A 19583-nucleotide genomic window follows, 5' to 3' on the forward strand; every position below is an offset into this window, starting at 1 on the left:
TATGAATGAAACTCAACACTACCAGACTGCAGCTGGAGTGAGAAAAATGCATGTAAAACATTAATAAAATTCAGTAAAACCAATACACTTCAAACCATGATAACATTGGTGCCGACCCTTCTATTCATAAAAAACAGAATAAAAAAGTAAGTAAGAAAGACAAGCGTAACTCGGTGCGGGTGTGATTCTACATTATCAATCAATGTACCCTTTTGTTAGAAAATAGTAAGTTAAAGTTTGGCCACTTAGGGTCCTATGTAGAGGTTGGTATTATACCGGGATCTTGAGGACTAGTCAGGTATTTATTTAGACGTCTGATTCAAAGTGAAACGCGTTATATTAGTTTGACTTCTTAAAAGGTAAAGTCAGCAAAGGTTTTTTACAATATGGGAACTAAACTCAAGTTCATTCGTATCTTACAAATCGGATAAGTCAGACATATTGACAATCGTAGCCACGGACGGCTATGGAGGTGAAAGTAGTGTCATGTGAGTCGTGTTTCTCAATTGTGATTGGCTGATGTTAAGATAGTGTTAGGACGTTGAAAGGTGAAGGCAGGTACTTAGTCTTAAGGTTTCTGAGAATGAATTCGTAAGGGGGGTATTACTAATAGGTGTGAACTTGAAGTGTTGAAACTTGTAGGCAATGCTTTGTGAAATTAGTATGAGTTTATTTGAAGCCGTCCGGTAATAAAACATGAAATATTAGAATTAAAATTAAGAAATGAAATTATATGCTCTACACCTATAACAGCTGTCGTTCTTCAATCCACTGTCCACACGTGTTTACAGCGCCAACGAAGTAACAATAATGAATAACAAAATATATAAATGTAAAATAAGTGAAGTGACAAATATCCACTAACAAATACAACACTAACTTTACAAAGAAGATAATTATACTTACCAATACATATGTAGTGTTGCTGGTGATTAATTCCCGTTTAGTGTATGCAACGAGATAGTATCTTGATAAGATTATCGACGATAATTGGGTCAAAATCGTCATCGGTTAATCTCGATAATTTGGTACCGATAACCGATAAAATTTAACAAAAATCCCTCAGACTAAAAGGTAGAAATTTAAGATTTAATCCTTTATAAATATACTATTTCTCATGAACAATAGTAATTCACTAATGTTTAATAATTACTGCCGTGTACTGATCATAACTTATAAACCATACCTACATCATTTTAAATACATAATAAATCATATCATATGGAGACATGGTTATGGTGAATTTCTACGAGCAACCCGCAAGTCCTGAAGCCAACCGAAAATTGAACACTGAATATAGGACGACGTCCCGCGCCACTTTCATTAAAATGTCTAAAGTCATCCACAAAAGGCTGTACGATGATGATAGGACTGCACATACTGCTTAAGATACTGGAGAGAATTCAACAGATGCAGCTACCGCTAACACTACAGCGGATAAGCCGAGCCTATCACGACAATTGTAGGACTGTCCGGACGCCACAAGGCAGCCATACAGGCTATCCCAACTCCCAAGATGCTTTCACGAATTAGGCAGGATTATTTGTGGCAGCAGGAGAATAGAAGAATAGGATACATGAGATTATAATCCAGTATCCAGCCACTGAGCTGGAGGGAATTAAATATTTAATAAAAGTGCTTAATTAAGGTCGGAGATAAGAGCACTTATTGGTCGATTAGCTGCTTAAACGCTATCTCATAATTGACATTTTAAATTACAAATATACCTGAATAATGGATATCTATGACTTGTCAAATTTGTGATAAAATTAATTGCAACAATTAAATGCAAATCTATTACATTTATTGACTACTATTAACAACTATTGTTGTTCCTTTTTTTAAATCTCCTCATTTTATTCGCTTTCGAATAAAATATACAAAAAATGTATGAATAGATTATAATTAGCTGTATAATAAGATAAGGGATCGTTTGTACATCACGTACAAGCCAAATTATGACCATTTTAAACACTCCCCCGGCCCTCCGTAAGATAATTCAAATAATTTATTTAAAGACCCGATCAGCTTTTTTCAGCGGAACCGAACAGGCCAGTCTCTCGAGCATCAAGCAACAAAAATATATTATCCCTCGTAGTGTTTAAATATACATTAACTTATTGATTCATGAAGAATTGGTCTTCTCCTGATCCCTGTCGTTAGAGTGATCTACATCTCTCACACACACACACACACACACACACACACACACACACACACACACACACACACACACACACACACACACACACACACACACACCCACCCACGCACGCACGCACGCACACACACACACACACACACACACACACACACACACACACACACACACACACACACACACACACACACACACACACACACACACACACACACACACACACACACACACACACACACACACACACACACACACGCACACACACGCACACACACACGCACACACACACACACACACACACACACACGCACACACACACACACGCACTCGCACACACACACACACACACACACACACACACACACACACTCACACACACACACACTCACACACACACACACACACACACACATCTCTTGTGTTTCTCCATTGCACTCAGTTCACTGCTAACTTTCGCACTACAGCTCGACCAATGTTTTCAACACCTTTAAAATTTTAATTACCATTGTTTTAACTCATTTTAACAGTAACAGTGCCACTACTTTCCTAAAAAAAGGCCCATAATTTCAAATAAGACAAAGAATAGAGTATAAGATTGCTCTGACCGTCTTCAAATGTTTCAACAACATTGCTCCAGAATCCAGACTATACCACTAAATGCATTGACATCAATCAAATCACATCAATCAAATCACTACGAACTGAGCAAGACTATTTTTTCTTTAATGTTCATCCTATTTCAGTTTCAGTTACTTATCTTTTTTGAAAAGAAATTTGACGACGAATTTTATTTCAAAAAAAATGTCGACACGTGATTTATCTATTTACCTTCATTAGAACATTGTCATCACTGAGTCTATTCAGAAAAAATCAGACATTTTCTTGAAAGAATCATCAAATGAGACTCAATAAGACTTTATGACTCAATCAAATAACATGATATATTATGACAAAGTACTTTTGGTGAAATTACATTTGTTTCAGATAGTAAAACGTGAGCCGGGGTTCCTGGGAGTACGGATGTGGTCCCTCTACTCTCGACATTTCCTCAGACATTACAACGAGCTCAATCACGAGTTCGATGCGAGACTTAAGAAAGCCTACATTCCTGCTAACAAATACTTGAACCTCTTTACTTCTCCTATGATGGTCATCATTGCGAAGTAAGAAACTTGTTATTTTAATACTTTATAAGTCCAATATTACTATTTTTAAATCCAATAGAATTATTTAATTTATATAAGGAGAAAAGCTGTTTATCAATGACACGGACGGTAAAATCTGACTTATTTATGATACATGTTGTACTCGCATATAGTTTAAGAATTAGAGTTCACCAACAACTAACATCACCCAGGAACGTGGGGTTCTTTGCTGGAGCAATCCTTCTAGTCCTGGTAACACTGACCCTGATAAACGAGGAGCTCTTGTTCGCCGATAACATCCCTCTTGCTATCACTGTCCTGGGTATCACTGTATCTGTGTGTAGAGCTCTCGTACCTGATGCTGTTAGTATTAACATATCTGTGTTTTTTATTGTTAGTTTCGTAAAAATGTGGGGTATCATTCTCCTTCTATATCTACTCTAATCGGAACACTAAAACTGCTACCTTTTGATCTACAATGGCAACGTTTAAACTCGTATCAGGTTTTTCAGCACTTTTAAGACCACTTTCCCTCCCAGAACACAGTGTACTGTCCGGACTTGCTAATGAAGGAAGTTCTACAACACACTCACTACCAGCCAGACTCCTGGAATAACGGGGCTCACCTCCCTCACGTCAGACAACAGTTCTCTCAGATGTTCGTCTTCAAGGGTAAGGGGTGCGGAACTGTAGGTGCTGGTTATCGTTTTGGAACTTTAGTTGCTGGTTTGTGTTTTGGAACTTTAGTTGCTGGATTGTGTTTTGAAACTTTAGTTGCTGGATTGTGTTTAGAAACTTTAGTTGCTGGATTGTGTTTTGGAACTTTAGTTGCTGGATTGTGTTTAGGAACTTTAGTTGCTGGATTGTGTTTAGGAACTTTAGTTGATGGTTTGTGTTTTGGAACTTTAGTTGCTGGATTGTGTTTTGGAACTTTAGTTGCTGGATTGTGTTTTGGAACTTTAGTTGCTGGTTTGTGTTTAGGAACTTTAGTTGCTGGATTGTGTTTTGGAACTTTAGTTGCTGGTTTGTGTTTTGGAACTTTAGTTGCTGGATTGTGTTTTGGAACTTTAGTTGCTGGATTGTGTTTAGAAACTTTAGGTGCTGGTTTGTGTTTAGGAACTCTAGGTGCTGGATTGTGTTTAGGAACTTTAGGTGCTGGATTGTTTTTGTATTCGAGTCCGCGTCGTGGGTAGAATTAGCTGGTTATGTCTTCGTGTTAAAGCTAATATTATGATAGCCTTAGATTTTGTATTGATTTTAGCGCACTCTGTGCTATATGTGCTATATCCTACCGTGTTATTTAATTCTCAATACCAGGCGTGTATCTTGCGGAGGAGTTGATATCACCACTCCTGACCCCCTTCATCCTCTACTTCAACGTGCGACTCAGAGCACTCGACTTTGTAGACTTTCTCAGAAACTACACTGTCAATGTAGTTGGTAAGGTTTCAGCATTACTTATGAATTTCAAATATTTTATACGACTTCATATTGTTCTTACACGACTACGATTGACTTAGGAACCTAAAATACACGCATTACATGTCCAGAATTTCCAGGTGTGGGTGATGTGTGCTCCTTCTCTCAGATGGACATTAAGAGGCACGGTAACCCTGACTGGATGTCCTTTGGCATGACCACAGGTTCTCAACTAGACCAGGCAGAACACGGTAAAACAGAGCTGTCTCTCATAAACTTTAGTATCAGAAACCCGGACTGGAAACCTCACGAGAACGAGGCAATGTATATCAGCACTCTCCGAGCCCTGGGTGAGTTGGGCTTTTAACACTTGGTGACAGACATTTTAGGTTATGATTTGGTAGTGTTTGGTTTTATGTATTTAATGTCCCCCTGAATCCGTTACCTTTGTTACATTGAGGTTTGGCCTGGATTCCCTTGATTTGGCCAATATAATAACCCCTCCCTCTTCAGCAAAACAGGATGGAGAAGGAGCGACACAGAACATGATGAACAGTATGGCGCAGAGTATGACACGAGGCAGTCTTAACTCTCCCTCCTCCATGCTAGCCTCAATGAACCTGCCTTCCTTCCACCCTCCAGACTCCCATCCCTCTATGAACTCTAACTCCACCATCACAGATGAAACAGTGCAGCACCCTGGTGCTTCTCACGAGACACATCCTGAAGATATGCTACCTGAGGGAACTATCGACCCATCAGATGGTATGCAGACCAGCCTTGCTCAGAAACGCTACATATTCGACGATCAGTACACCCAACTAGAACAGAGTTACCGAGACACCAGACAACCTATCACTATGACAGAGTCAGTCCCAGAGCTATTACAGAGCGTTGCTGGAATCAGTAACCCTGACAACCCTGGTGACACTGGTAACACTGGTAACCCTGGTTTTGCTAATCAGAGGGTGACTCGGTCTCTGACTGACGCCCAACATTTCCCCCCTGGAAGTATGATGAGTATGAGCACCTTGGACGCCTCACTCTTTATGTCAGCTTCGCCTCACATGCAGCACTCACAGTGGGCTGCATCCAGTAGTCTTAGTCAAGGTTATTTGTAGTTTTATAAGATAGAATGATATCATGTGTTACATATGTTTGATTTGCTACTAATTGCTATTATATTTAATAATTGATTTAATTTACTAGTTGACTTTCAGTTATTGTACCACTTGCTTAACAGGTCCAAGTGGGGACGCGATGAAAGTGTCGTGGACTGAAGTCAGGAGAAAGTACAGACAGATGGCTAAATCTAACGACCTCAATTCAAGTGCACTCTATCTTCATTCGGTGAGAATCTCTACATAGCAATATTCTTTAATAATGTATAGATTGTTGATAACGCTGCAATTAGAATTAATTAAAATGACCATGTCGGCAGTTTACCTAGCTGAACTTTAACACGTGATCTCGCGCAGTTACACAACAGATTAAAGCAGCAACAAGAGACCGCTGAAGATATGATGACGAGGTCACTGCACTCGCAGATACACCAGCAGAGAGAAGAGAGGCTGCAGGGGGAAATGAGCAGATCTTATCCGGCTGATCCCAGTTAGTTATTTACTTACTTACTTACTTACTTTGTTATTTACTTAGTTAGTTAGTTACTTTACATATACTACCCCCCCCCCCCCCCCCCCCCCCCATACTTATATTTAATTCAAATGAGCAGCAGTGTGAATATTAAAACAGCGTGTTATCATAGCTAACAGAGGTGCTGTCAAATAATGTGTTTTATTGTGTTTTTCATTTGCAGTTGTAATTTCGTTACCAATTTGAAATGTTTTATTTTACCCTTAAAATGTCCCAATTTCAGATGTCTGACGAGAACATGTCATAAGTGGTTATATAAACTGACAGGAGTATCTGATAATAAGAACTACAAGAACTAACGATATATAAAGAACAGCCAATTATAATTATTAAGTTTAATTTTAACTGTAATTAATTAAGTATTTTGTCTGTACAAATGATTGTTTTGTTATCTGTCGAGGGAGAAAATGTTCGAGTTGTTACTTTTTAGTGTTATTATTTGTTTCTTGCATGAATCGTCTGAATGATTTGGCGGACAATTTAATCGTTCAATTTTGTTGCTAAGCTTTTGTTTAAATTTCAGTTGTTGGTTTAATTTGGGGTTTTAAATCTAATATGTTTGATCGAGGTTTTAGATTTGGGCCCAGTTTAGCCAGTGCCCAGTTACTCTTACAATTACACGTATTGGCGTAAAACAGTATAGAATTATAGTTATTCTTAGTTGTCCTCTCCAAATAACCAGTTCATTTCATAGACTCGTGCTTGTTCATATTCATTAGTTTTTGAATTATACTGTCAAAATCAAGTTTTACATCATACATCATGTTCGATATTTATACTTCAATCTAGATGTAACAGCAATAGTTTTATTAAACTTAATTATTACAGGGAGGTTATTCATATTATTCTGACACGTGACAGCCAAGTTTCCTTAAGTCAAAACAAATTTGAATATCTGCCTAGGTTTATGGTTTAGTCAACTCTTGAATTGTATTAGGGAAATGAAGCTTTCCTTTTCTTAAGCCATACATTTTTCCGATACTACATTGTCTCCTTGAGGGTTCCGGTTTGCATGCGATTTTACTGTATTTGTTAGAGGAATTTTATACTACGATTTATACTTTGTATTTGGTATTGGATTTGTGTTATTACATGCCATTGTGTCTCAATATTGAGATAAACCTAATGTACTTTCTTTTTTAAAAAGTCTATGAAATTAAACTACAGGTAACTGGTAACAGATGATGTTAAATGTCATGAATAGGGATCATGCGAACATAAAATTGAAAATATTTTTCATTTTTTAACAAACCCACATCATGACTTATTTGTAAGTTTGTAAATTGCAACGTGTAAGGCGCGCGCAATATCTCCACTGAAAGCACGTCCAATTTGATACGTATAAAATAGTTCAAGAATGCAGAACTTGCTTTATTCTGCACTAACACCTACGTTGACATGTAGCGACCAAAAAGGATCACTTTCGAAGTTGTTTATTGTTAAAGGACTGATCCGGCGCACGCTAGTACTTCGTATGTCTTAGCACTTCACACTTGCCTCAAGAAGGAAGTGGTGCGCGCTACTTCAAAGAAATTTAGAAGAGTAATTGTAGCGCGATGCGTTACTGTGCCGCGCCGCGCACTCAATGACAAATGAGGCTTCTCACAGCGATCGGCGAAATGCGCTACTGTGCAGTGTGCCTCGCCGAGCTGCGATCGCGATGAATTGACATCGTCAATTAAGAAGAGTTACATCCCAGGCCACATTCGTCGATTTCGAAGCGCCTCTACTCGACAGAATTAAAAAGCTGCTCACGCTATTGTGCTTTTTACGGAAGAATACGACAATAGCTTGTAGCGCGGTACGTGCACTACTGCGCCGCGCATCAAATAATTCTTCTCGCAACCACAGGTATATCGGCGGGATGCACCACTCATGGGCTTGTATCACGTGGTGACCCACACGGTTGCTTCACTATAGTAGCGTCTTCGACGCTACAGGGGGAGCCGCGCACTTCGTGCGCGGCGGGTCATACAACGTATGACAATCATGGGCCTCATTGTGAATCAAGACAATAAAATTTTTGAGCTTGTTGCCTGTTGAGTGTTGGTCTCTTTCAACATTATTCCAAGTGATTTATATAAATGCATATCACATATATTGATTCTAAATACGTTACAAACGATTTTATCTCGATTCATGAAGTTTGAAAGAAGTTACTGCAATTTTGAATTTGTACTGTGCTTCCAACTTTTGTGTTTTGCGGGAAATATAAACAGCGCCATATTTGATAATGTAAATACAAAATAGATAATTTATTAAATTATTATTTTATACGATGAACGTTTTCAACTAGAACTGCTGTAATTTATAAATTTCCAGAGTCCAAACTATTCCATGCCATATTACGCGCTCACGAACTCAGAACTGTACATCGCGAGCTTTCATGGATACGTTCGTGCTTATATCATGTATATTGTATATATTACTGCTTTTTCAATTCTATTTTGTATTATTTTAAAAAGCGCCTGCAGTGGTGCAAAAGCATAATATTAAGCCAACCAGTTGTCCACGTACGCACGAATCACGTCGACCATCGACGGCGCGCGCACTTCAATCCACGATAGTTGAAAATTAAAGTGACGATGTGATCATATAATGGGTCAACAGACAATGGACAATATTTAATGAAATATTAGTTGGGAGTTGTTTGATTTTTATTGATTGACGATGCCAATATTCTTCACAGCTCGTAGCGGCCCAGTAATGAATCGCTACGATTTACCTAGCTCGAAAAGGGCGCCGTTCATTGGGGCTAGCGTGCCAGTTAATTGACGACGTCAATCCTTCGCAGCTCCGCGAGTTACTGGGCCGCGCTCAGCCTGTCATTCCGCCAAATCTTTATTCGGTTAATGAACATAATAGCCTGGGGTCCTCAGGTAACTCCGCGAGGCCCATTGGTGCATTTTGCCGATCTAACGTTACTGGGCCGCGCTCAGCCTGTCATTCCGCCAAATCTTTATTCATTATATATATATACATATTTATATGTTAATGAACATAATAGCCTGGGGTCCTCAGCACTCAGGTAAATCTAACGAAGTCAGAAGTGTTTGCGAGAAGCAATACTGGATGCGCTGCGCGGCCCAGTGGTGCACCGCGCTACAAGCGTGCCAGGTAACTATGTTAAACGTTAACGGTTAAAAACACTCCGTTGTTAGGAAGGATCCGGATACTTACTTGTACTTGATTAGGTCTCCTCAATCATTCGAGTGGCCTGCACCAATGAACTCCCGTTTGTGACGTATCATCTCCCTCCAAAGTTTTCGGTCACTAGCCATCTCGCTCGCTCCTACTATGTCTATGTCAGTGTTTCCTGTAAACGCTGCAGCATCTTCCAGCAAACATTTCATCCAGTTCTTTCTTGGACGGCCCCTAGATCTTCTCCCATGCGCAGGGGTCCAGTTAAGCAGGTACTTAGGAAGCCTAGTGTCTGGCATTCTGGTGACATGGCCAAACCAACGCAGGCGGTTTGCTCCTATGAACGTCTCTACTGAATTTATCTTTGCACGCTCCAGCACTTCAGTGTTTCTAACCCGATCGAGCCATCTTATCCTAAGTATTCTCCTCAAGCAACGCTGATGGAACACCCCAAAGCGATGTAGCTGCTTTTTGGTTGTGTTCCAAACCTCACTACCATATAACAATATTGTCAAAACTGCTGCATTATAAATCCTGATCTTTGTATAAGACTGGATGTTGCGGTTTTTCCATATATTACTCAGTTGATTGAAGGCTCCGGAAGCTTTCTGAATCCTAGCTGACAGCTCACGGTCGATAGTACCGTCGCTGGAAATAATTGTACCTAAGTACGTAAAGTCACTAACTTGCTGCACTGGCGTGTCTTCAACAGTGATGTTCACTGTGGCTTCCTTCGTGTATGGCCGTTGAGAGGCTGCTTTACCAATGACCATAGCCTCAGTCTTTTTACCATTGATTCTGAGACCTCCCTGGGCACCATACATACACAAAAGGTCAGTTGTTTCTTGAAGACCTTCCTCGCTGTTATCCAGTACAGCCATGTCATCTGCATAGTCTGTATCTAACACAGTGATATCATCAACAAGCGGACTGATAGATCTTTGAAGAACCGCTCCGTGGGACACCACTTTGTTGCTTTCTGTTCTCTCAGCAGCCACATTGAGGCAGACATTAAAAAGTGGGGGACCCTGAATGTCTCCTTGGCTACTGCCTGAACTTACTTCAAACCATTCTGATAGTTCACCATTGTGTCTAACAGCACTGACAGTTCCATTAAAGAATGCCTGTATTATTCGAATGTATTTACATGGCAGGCCATAATGACTGAAAGCTTTCCAAATATAATTCCTGTCGATAGAATCAAAAGCTGCCTTGAAGTCCACAAAATTTACATACAGGGGGAGATTATATTCAATGCAGTTATGTATAATAGTGCGGAGTGAATAAATCTGATCAATGCATGATCTGTTCTTTCTGAACCCACACTGATTGTCTCGTAGCAAACTTTCTAAACCGTCACTCATGCGTTGTAAAATGATGATTTGATACAGTTTCGATGCTGTAGATCTTAAAGTGATCCCCCTATTATTGGAGCAATGAGAGGTATCACCCTTCTTTGGTACAATTATCACGATGCCTTTCAACCAGTCGTCAGGCACTGCTTCTGAATTCCAAACTTTAGAGAACAATTTCTCCATCGTATCCACAAGACCGCTTGCCCCATACTTTAACTGCTCATTAGAGATTTCGTCAATCCCAGCACTTTTGTGGTTCTTCAATTTTTTGAGACAGTTTAAAATCTCAAGTCCAGTGGGTGGACCATCACCATCACCAAGATACGGAAAGCATGGAACCACTTCAAGATGGTCCAGGTCAGACAGATCCGCATTCGTGGGAGGAGGGTTTAATAGCTCCGAAAAATGTTCTCCCCATCTCTCTCTCTCTGAGCAGAGGGATCAGCAATCAACTTCCCGGATTTGTCTCTTACAGCAGTTGATTTTCGATTCTTCTTACCGGACAGTGTTTTTATCCGTTGCCAGACTTCCCTTTGCCGGCCATGGACAGCAGCTGTTTCCAGATCTGCTGCAACTCTAAGAGCCCAATTCTCGTCGTCTTTCCTGCAGCTCTTTTTGACAAGTTTGTTGGCCTGAGAATACTCGCTCCTATTGTTTTTGTCACTAGGCGCCATCTGTTTAATCTTACTGCGTTCTGCAATAAGGCTTTTTGTCTCCTGAGACAAATGCTGCTGCTTTCTGCGCCGGGGGCGCTCACCCAGTACCTCCATAGACACTTCTTTAATAGTATCCTTAACTATTGTCCATTCTCCATCAAGATTCTCCTCCATTGGTAGGCAGCTAAAACGATTTAGAAGAGCAATGCAGTACTCTTCAACCTTGGACTGATCTCTAAGATTCTCAATTGCTGGAGATTTCCTACGAGAGGTGTTCATTTTTTGAACTGCCATAAGTTTGACTCTAAATTGACCCCGAACCAAATAATGATCGGAGCCAATGTCTGCACCCCTGCATGATCTTACGTCAAGTAGAGAGTGACTCCACTTGGTAGAAATACAGACATGGTCAATCTGATTTACTGTGCGGCCGTCTGGAGACTTCCAACTTCCTTTATGAATATCACGATGCTGGAAAAGCGTCCCACCGATTGTCAGTTGATGCAATGCACAGAAATCTAATAGTCGAAGGCCGTTGTCATTTGATGAAATGTGAAGGGAATGCTTACCAATCACACCGGACCAAGCTGAGTTATCTTGGCCAATGCGAGCATTTAGATCTCCAAGTAAAAACTTCACGTCATGAGCTGGTAGTTCATCAAATGCCCCAGATAGCTGCTGATAAAAGTCATCCTTTACTCCGACTGCTGCATCCTCAGTTGGAGCAATTAAGCTATCACAATCGAAATGTTGATTATATGTCGACTGTGCAGCCTCGCTGCAAGAATACGTTCTGATATCGGACTGTATGAAATCAATGAATTTTTAGTCTTCTTCGAGAGGACTAAACCAACCCCTTGTCGTCTGTACCCATCACTTCTTCCTGAGTTAATAAAGAGGGACCCATCATCCAAGGTAACCTCACCAGTGCCGGGTCTGTGCGTCTCTGTCAGCCCCAAGACATCCATTTTATATGCTGACATATTCTGTGACAATTCATACAGCTTTGAGGAACTGCTCTCCAATGATAACACATTCCACGTTCCCACATTAATGCTGTGTTTGATAAAGTTGCATGGGAGTGCTCCCCCCTTCTCCGGGTCCACATGAGTGATATGCTGTGAACTAATAACACTGTTGAAATAAGGCGACTTCTTTGTTCTCATCTGCACACTGGGGTCCTTGCGGCTTTGCCCAGAGCACTTCATCCTGGCTACACCCCTCCTTGAACTCCGAGAGTCACTCCACTTTTGGTTATTCATTGATGTTTCAGTAGCTATTTTAAGGTTGAAGGGTAGCTGGCCCCTCGAACCTGGTAGTTATTTATCGACCTTTACTGGTCTAGATCCATAGTTTTTTGTTGCACCTCATCTGTTTAAACTGGAATCACCCAGAACAGATTACTGTACTTAATAGTGGCACCTCGTAAATTTAGGGTGTACTATGGTCATTGAAATAGGAGAGGTTATAAGTTACACAATCACTATTTCCTGAGATTATAAAAATCTCTTGCCACCAGGATCCGGATATGATAACAAAATCGTCTATACCATTAACCATATACTTAAGGAACTTTTTACTGCAAATAAAACCCAGACAGATCAATTTCTCTGCAATCATTAAATTCGGTGATAGGATGGATTCCATCATCAAAAAGTTCAGTGCAACTTTCGAATATTTGACTATCACAGGATGTTTCCATCACAGGATGTTTCCATCAAAGCCTCGATAACATTTATCTGAAACTATGCTTGGTGTAGCTTGTAGCGCGATGCGTTAGGCTAGATCGGCGAGATGCGCTACTGTGCCGCGCCGAGCTGCCATGAATTGACATCGTCAATTAAGGTGTAGCTCGTTGGGATAGTATAGGAATTCTGGTTTCTATAGTTGGGAATGAGGTAGTTGTCTGTTTACAGTTCACAGATCGCCCTCTAAACTTACAAGGAAATATTTCCTGTAGATCCTTGGTACATAAGCAACATTTGACAGAGCATAGTGTGGAGTGAGCTATGTGCCCATCCTTGGAGAACCCGGTGAATTTCCTTGCTGTACGGCAGTGTTAAACAAGGAACTGAAACCGAGGGGTTCCGTTCAGACCCTTCACACTTTGTTTCTGTCTAGTTCTAATGTACAGTCACAATAGTGACTTTAATATAAAATCATTTCAAAAATTAACCAATATTGAAATATTTCTTGCTCGAGTTGAGGATGAGGAGCCCTCCCTGCAATTCATTGAGTATTCAAACAAGTTGGTCTCAATACTCAACTTAAAAGTTGATGCCCAACATTTAAGTTCTTGACCTGTTAGATAATTATCAGGTATCATTTTTCTAGTACCATAGTTAAGTTTTTTTAACTGTCCCACATTCAAACGACAATTTTTATTTTATAGTAAAATCTTATTATAAATTTCAAGAAGCTAAATAATCTCGACTTGGTGAACCTTTTTTAATTGACTAAGGAAGACTATGAGAAATGCTTAGGAAACGGGTTAAAGCTCGGACAGGTAATTTATACTGCGGAAGAGTATAAGCCGAGAAGGAGAATCATCCAATGCTACAATTGTTACAGGTTTGGCCATGTTGCTAAACTTTGTACCCAAAACCATGCAACATGTAGCAAATGTGGAGACAATCACCACTCCTATCAATGCAAGAGTAACCGAAGAGACTACTGTATTAATTGTGATGTCTTTGGCCATGTAGCTACAAACAGAGATTGTTCAACATACCAAAATATTGTCATGAAACTCAACATGCAACCAAACAAATGTTCAAAATCACCCACACAACCCAACAGTAGATTATGATCTTTGGCCAAATAAATATAGCAAAGATGTCAACTAACTCTGAGATGACACAGTTTGACAAGTTTATCTACGAAAATGAGATACTCTTGATGGCGGTTCAAGAAACAAGCTCTTGGACTCAATCAGACGGAAGTTTCCTTAATAAAAAGGTATTTCATAAAGCTGGGGACATAAATAAAGGGACAGCTGGGGTAGCGCTCGTCATTGATCCTTCACTACATCCAGAGTTGGTCTATGACCTTAACGTAGAAGAAGTTGATGCTGTTTGGTGCCAAATAAAAGTTGAAGGAAAGAGATATTTGGTGGGATCAGTTTATTGCAAACCTTGCAATAACTCGAATGATTCCATAAGAAAATTTGAAGGACTTCTGGCCCACATTGATAAAGCAAGAGAATATAAGGCTAAATATAAATTCAACTCTCTTCTCACATATGGAGACTTTAATGCAAGACATCATGACTGGGGAGATCATGTTACCACGCAGCGAGGAAAGAAGCTTCTAGACTACGTCGAAAAAGAAACCCTAACTCTCTGCTCACCATACGACTGCACATTTGTCTGTACAAATGGAGGAAGTGTTATTGACTTAGTGTTAGCCGAAGGCCCCATCATCTCAAAGTTGGGAAATCAGTGGATGGATAAAGATGTTGAATTATTTTCAGGTGCCCCAAGAAGAGGTCACTATCCGGTGCTTCAAGAAATCTGCAGAGGGATCCCAAAATCAGACACTGTCCCCAGAGTGTGTATGGACTGGAAAAATGCAGACTGGAAAAGATGGTCAAATGCAATCGAGACTAACTGTCAACATCTTCGTTCGGCCCCAGAGTTATTAAACCAAGGGGATCAGCTCAAAGACTGTGACTTGCTGGTCACATCTGAAAAAGATAAGGAAGAGCTGTTATTTAATACTTTCTTCACAGGAAAACACCTTCAAAACCAACCCAATGACCAAGAGCACGAAATGCATGTAAATAATGAGTTCAGTAAATTAAAGAATGTTAGCAGCAAATCTGCAAGTAGTTACAGTGAAGATGATCCGCTGAACAACCATATTTCCATAGACGAGATAAAATCAGCTATAGAAAGGCAAGAAACAAATGACAAATCATGTGATGCAGACAATATTCACCCCACCATCCTCAAACACATAAAAACAGATTGTCTTCACGTCTTGCAGATCATATTTAACTGGTGTATGAGCACAGGAAAATGGCTGTGGAAATCTTCCGATGTAACATTCTTGAGGAAAGAAGGAAAATCCAGCTACATGTTACCTGGTGCTTATAGACCGATTTCCATATCATCCTACTTTGGAAAGATTTGTGAGAGAGTGCTAGATAAAAGATTGGGACTCTTCCTGGACATTGAAGGAACTCTTGATGAAGATCAGGAAGGTTTTATTGGAGGGAGATCAACAACGCGATATCTTTTCAGAATGCTGGCTAACCTTGAGGAAGTTAAACGACAGAAGCTGGCATGTATAGTGCTTTTCCTTGACTTCGAAAAGGCATTTGACAGTGTTCATCTTCCATCACTATGTGTCAAACTATCAACTCTCGAGCTCGGTATTCAAGGAAATATTCTTAACGTGCTGAGAAGTTTCCTGTTCAACCGGACGATATGTCTAAAAGTGAACAACTATAAAGGAGAAAAAAGAAAATGCACAATATTTGGACTACCTCAGGGGGCTGTACTCTCACCTTTCCTCTTTATCCTATACATAGCAGACATAACGCACAACACCCCGGAAGAGGTAAAAAGATATCTAAGCTGCTACAAATTTGCAGATGATGGTACACTTATGATTTCCTTTGAGAACATCTCCGGATGCCATGAAAAAATGCAGATGGTATGTGACCACCTTAGCAAGTGGTGCATCAAGAACAAGCTAGTAGTGAACTGTGATACAAATAAAACAGAGGCAATAATCTTGAAAACTGCAGCCTATAATGAAGAACAGAAACCTGCAGAATTATGTATTAATGGGAAAAGCATCAACTACGTCAAAAGTACGAAGGTCCTTGGGGTAATAATAGATTCAGAGGACCTCAATTTCAAGAAACATGCGTCTCAAAAACTTAAAGAATGCAAAAGAAAGTGGGGATTAATAACAAAATCAACTAACCGCAACTATGGTCTAAACGTTTACAGCCTCACTCTCCTCCTTAAGACAATGGTCCTCACTAAACTGTTCTACGCAGCACCTATTTGGCTTCACAAGTGTCTCAATCAATTTAAAAGCTTCTGGAATAAAATAATTCTAAAAATATCTGGATTAGTCCTGAACCCACAAAGGGAATTAACCGAACTTGCTCTCCACCTACCACCACTGGATGTGCAACTCGAAGCTCTCTCGGTTAAATTCATGTGCAAAATACTCACACAAGGTGACAATCTTTCAGCTACCCTCTACCAAGTTGATGAAAGCAGAATACCAAGTTTTCATGTCCTAACAATGTCACTCAATGAAACAAGAAAGTTCAATGAAACAAGAAATTTAATTTTAGCACATTTTACAGAATGAAAAGATGTAAAACAATTCATAAAATATAATGCCCATTTGGTGTATGACTTTTTGTCCTTGACTGCTTGTTTGGTTTTGGAAGGACAGGTAACTAACGGGGCAAGGAATGCGCGTGCCTGGGAGCTTTTGCACACACCAAAACGCTAGTTCAGTTAAGTTTTTAGAGACAAGGCTCACATTAGGACTATACGAAAAATTGTTAGCAGACATCAGGGGTTCTGTTTAAAGTTTTTACTATCTAGGTTGCAGTCTTGTTGTGACAAAAAGTCTACACTAAAACATGCTTGATTTTATATTGTGTAGTTCAAGGATTAAAAATGCACCTTCAAGGTGGATATTGGAGAGCAGGCGAAAGATTATGGCTTAAATTTATCAATGGTTATAATAAGCTATAAATATTTTAAACTATACAATGCTAATTAAAAATTTCTTTATACTTCATTCCCCCTATCAAGATTCTAAAAAAAGTGCGATGAGATTGGATTTTGACACTAAAAGTGCGATTTTCACGTGTCGCTTGATGTTTATTTCTCAGAATTGTAAGTATGTCACTGTAATTGGATCCATAAATAACGAAAAATTTACGTGCGTATTTTTATGAATTATATAATGTTACATATTGTAATCATGGTAAGCCTGTCGTAGCACGATGGTTTAGGGCGCGATCGTCAAGCAGTAGACTCAGGTTCGAGTCTCGTCAGCGGTCATTCTTTTGGCAATTATTAATTATTTTACTAAAATTATCATTAGAGCACCTTGTAATATACGTTATCCGATAGATTATACTGTTCGTACTTCATCTAGAGAAGACTGGCATTTAAGGATTTGTCCGGGGAAGGCCTCGTTCACACTGGAACATGTCAAATTATTGTAAACGAAGTTATCTGGTAATGTTTGTTTTGTTTATGGCTAGAATTTAGAATGGAATCAATGTGATGAGGATCCAGAGTCAATTACCTGCTAGGATTAATAAGTCAGTTCTCCAGTTGAAGAAACCCTTTCTCAAACTTTTAATGAAGAAATATTCACTATGCCTATGGCAGTATCAAGTATATTCTGAGAAAGATGGAGTAGACTGTAGCCAGGAATAGTACCTTGAGATTTAGACCGTTACCGGACCTCCTTTAATGGTAACCATGGTAACTATAGTAACCACTGTGAATCTTGATCTTATAACAACTAGTATCCTTTAAGACTTAGACAGTACAGTGAATAAACACGCTGAAAAGCGATGAAAATGCAAGCGCGCGACCGAATATGTAGTGCTGAAAGAGGGTGCCGAAATCTCGCGGAAAATCTCACGATATCGTGAGCCTAGCTATGAGATTTAAACGAAACTCGCAAAAATCTGGCAAAAATCTCGCGCGCGTTACGTCGAAGTTTTCACGATATAAACAAGTGATAAAATACACGTTAAGAGTTTAAAATACATGTTAAGTTCCTAATTCCCTCAACTTTTAAGTTAAACTTTTTCTGTTTCTCTGTTTCCTCATTTATTTACAAATTTTGTGCGATGAGTCTGGCTCGCAATCTCGCATAAATCTTGACCTGGGCTTCATTCTCAAATTAAAATTTAAAAATTCAAAAATATACATTCATTTTATTAAAACTTTCTCACACGTACTTTACTCACAGGACAAGACTTGGAAAACAGTAGCCTAGGGTAATTTATTTTAGATGTGTGTGACCAGCCAGTTATAATGTTTGGAAAATAATATTTGTGCAGTCAAAGTCTTTTACGGTCCAATCAAGCAGGGCGTGGTTATGTTGATTAGCTAGTAGCGCACGTTTTAGCTTTCCTCGCAAGCACATTACACTAGTAGTAAAATCAGTCATTTTGAACTTTGGGGTTAAGATGTTAAAAATTTTGGTTGATCTAGTGTTGTGATTGTCAGGTGGGTCTGCCTGACAGATTAGAAGGCAGGGTTTCCTTGATGAACATGTGTAACCCTCATGTAAGGATATTGGAGCACGGAATTTCATTATCTTGTAGAGCTCGAGGTAACTGTGGTATGTATATAGATTTTGTATAGCTAGAATATTATTATGCTTGAAAATCGGTTTGGTGTGCTCTTTTATGAAGAATTTTTGGTCTAGTTTCTGGTGTCCTATAGGCCTAGTACGTGCACAAGTCTTAAACTTATCAAGGTACGCCAGTCTATCACCAAATAGTACTCTGAGACAGTACTTCTGAGCAGTAAATAATGAGCTTATACGTTGCTTCGCTGCCCCACCCCATACAGATATACAGTAGGAAAGATGTGATTCGAACAGGGTATAATATAATTGTTGGTGTAGAAATTCTGGAAGGGAGCAGCGGAGTCTACATAAAGTGGATGTGGAATGATTTAGAGTTTGCTTAAGAGCTTTGATGTGATCTTCCCATGATAGGTTCTTGTCAATTATAACACCCAGAAATTTTGCGGATGAAAAAGTACTTCCTCTGGAAAGAAAATAAGTCACACGGAACCAGAATGATAGACCTAACGCAGCAACATTTCAAGGATCTAGCCTATTACACTCAGGCAGACATAATGAGCTACAAAAATAAGATCTGGATTGACAGCATCGAAACAAATCTGCAATGCAGAACTGTCAGTAACAACAAGGAGACCAAGATACTCGGTGTGATCACAAAGATCAAAAACAGTGGGCTGCTCCTAGACAAAAACAACTTTTTATTCGGGCACAACACGAGTAAAAATCTGGACAGCCGAAT

The 19583-nt window shown here is 39.6% G+C and overlaps 3 protein-coding genes across 5 annotated transcripts in view; 2 read left to right on the plus strand and 1 right to left on the minus strand.

Annotated features, from left to right (window-relative positions):
* The window catches only part of LOC134824593 (autophagy-related protein 9A-like), a 54583-nt gene extending 47079 nt beyond the window's left edge, over window positions 1-7504 (plus strand). Inside the window, exons 9-17 of the mRNA XM_063836500.1 lie at window positions 3146-3324; window positions 3519-3669; window positions 3846-3978; window positions 4624-4746; window positions 4866-5075; window positions 5239-5835; window positions 5969-6075; window positions 6204-6336; window positions 6602-7504. Of these exons, the coding sequence (XP_063692570.1) occupies window positions 3146-3324; window positions 3519-3669; window positions 3846-3978; window positions 4624-4746; window positions 4866-5075; window positions 5239-5835; window positions 5969-6075; window positions 6204-6336; window positions 6602-6609 (1641 nt within the window). The 3' untranslated portion in view covers window positions 6610-7504. The remainder of the gene's footprint in view (window positions 1-3145; window positions 3325-3518; window positions 3670-3845; window positions 3979-4623; window positions 4747-4865; window positions 5076-5238; window positions 5836-5968; window positions 6076-6203; window positions 6337-6601) is intronic.
* LOC134824619 (uncharacterized) overlaps window positions 1-19583 on the minus strand; it is a 98867-nt gene that overhangs the window by 37576 nt on the left and 41708 nt on the right. The window lies entirely within an intron of this gene.
* LOC134824632 (zinc finger protein 675-like) overlaps window positions 1790-19583 on the plus strand; it is a 105282-nt gene continuing 87488 nt past the window's right edge. The window contains exon 1 of the mRNA XM_063836605.1: window positions 1790-1809. The gene's annotated coding sequence lies outside the window, so the exon portion shown is untranslated. The remainder of the gene's footprint in view (window positions 1810-19583) is intronic.

The sequence above is a fragment of the Bolinopsis microptera genome, chromosome 1 (assembly GCF_026151205.1).
Source record: "Bolinopsis microptera isolate Bmic1 chromosome 1, MBARI_Bmic_1.0, whole genome shotgun sequence".
NCBI classification, from domain to species: Eukaryota; Metazoa; Ctenophora; class Tentaculata; order Lobata; family Bolinopsidae; genus Bolinopsis; species Bolinopsis microptera.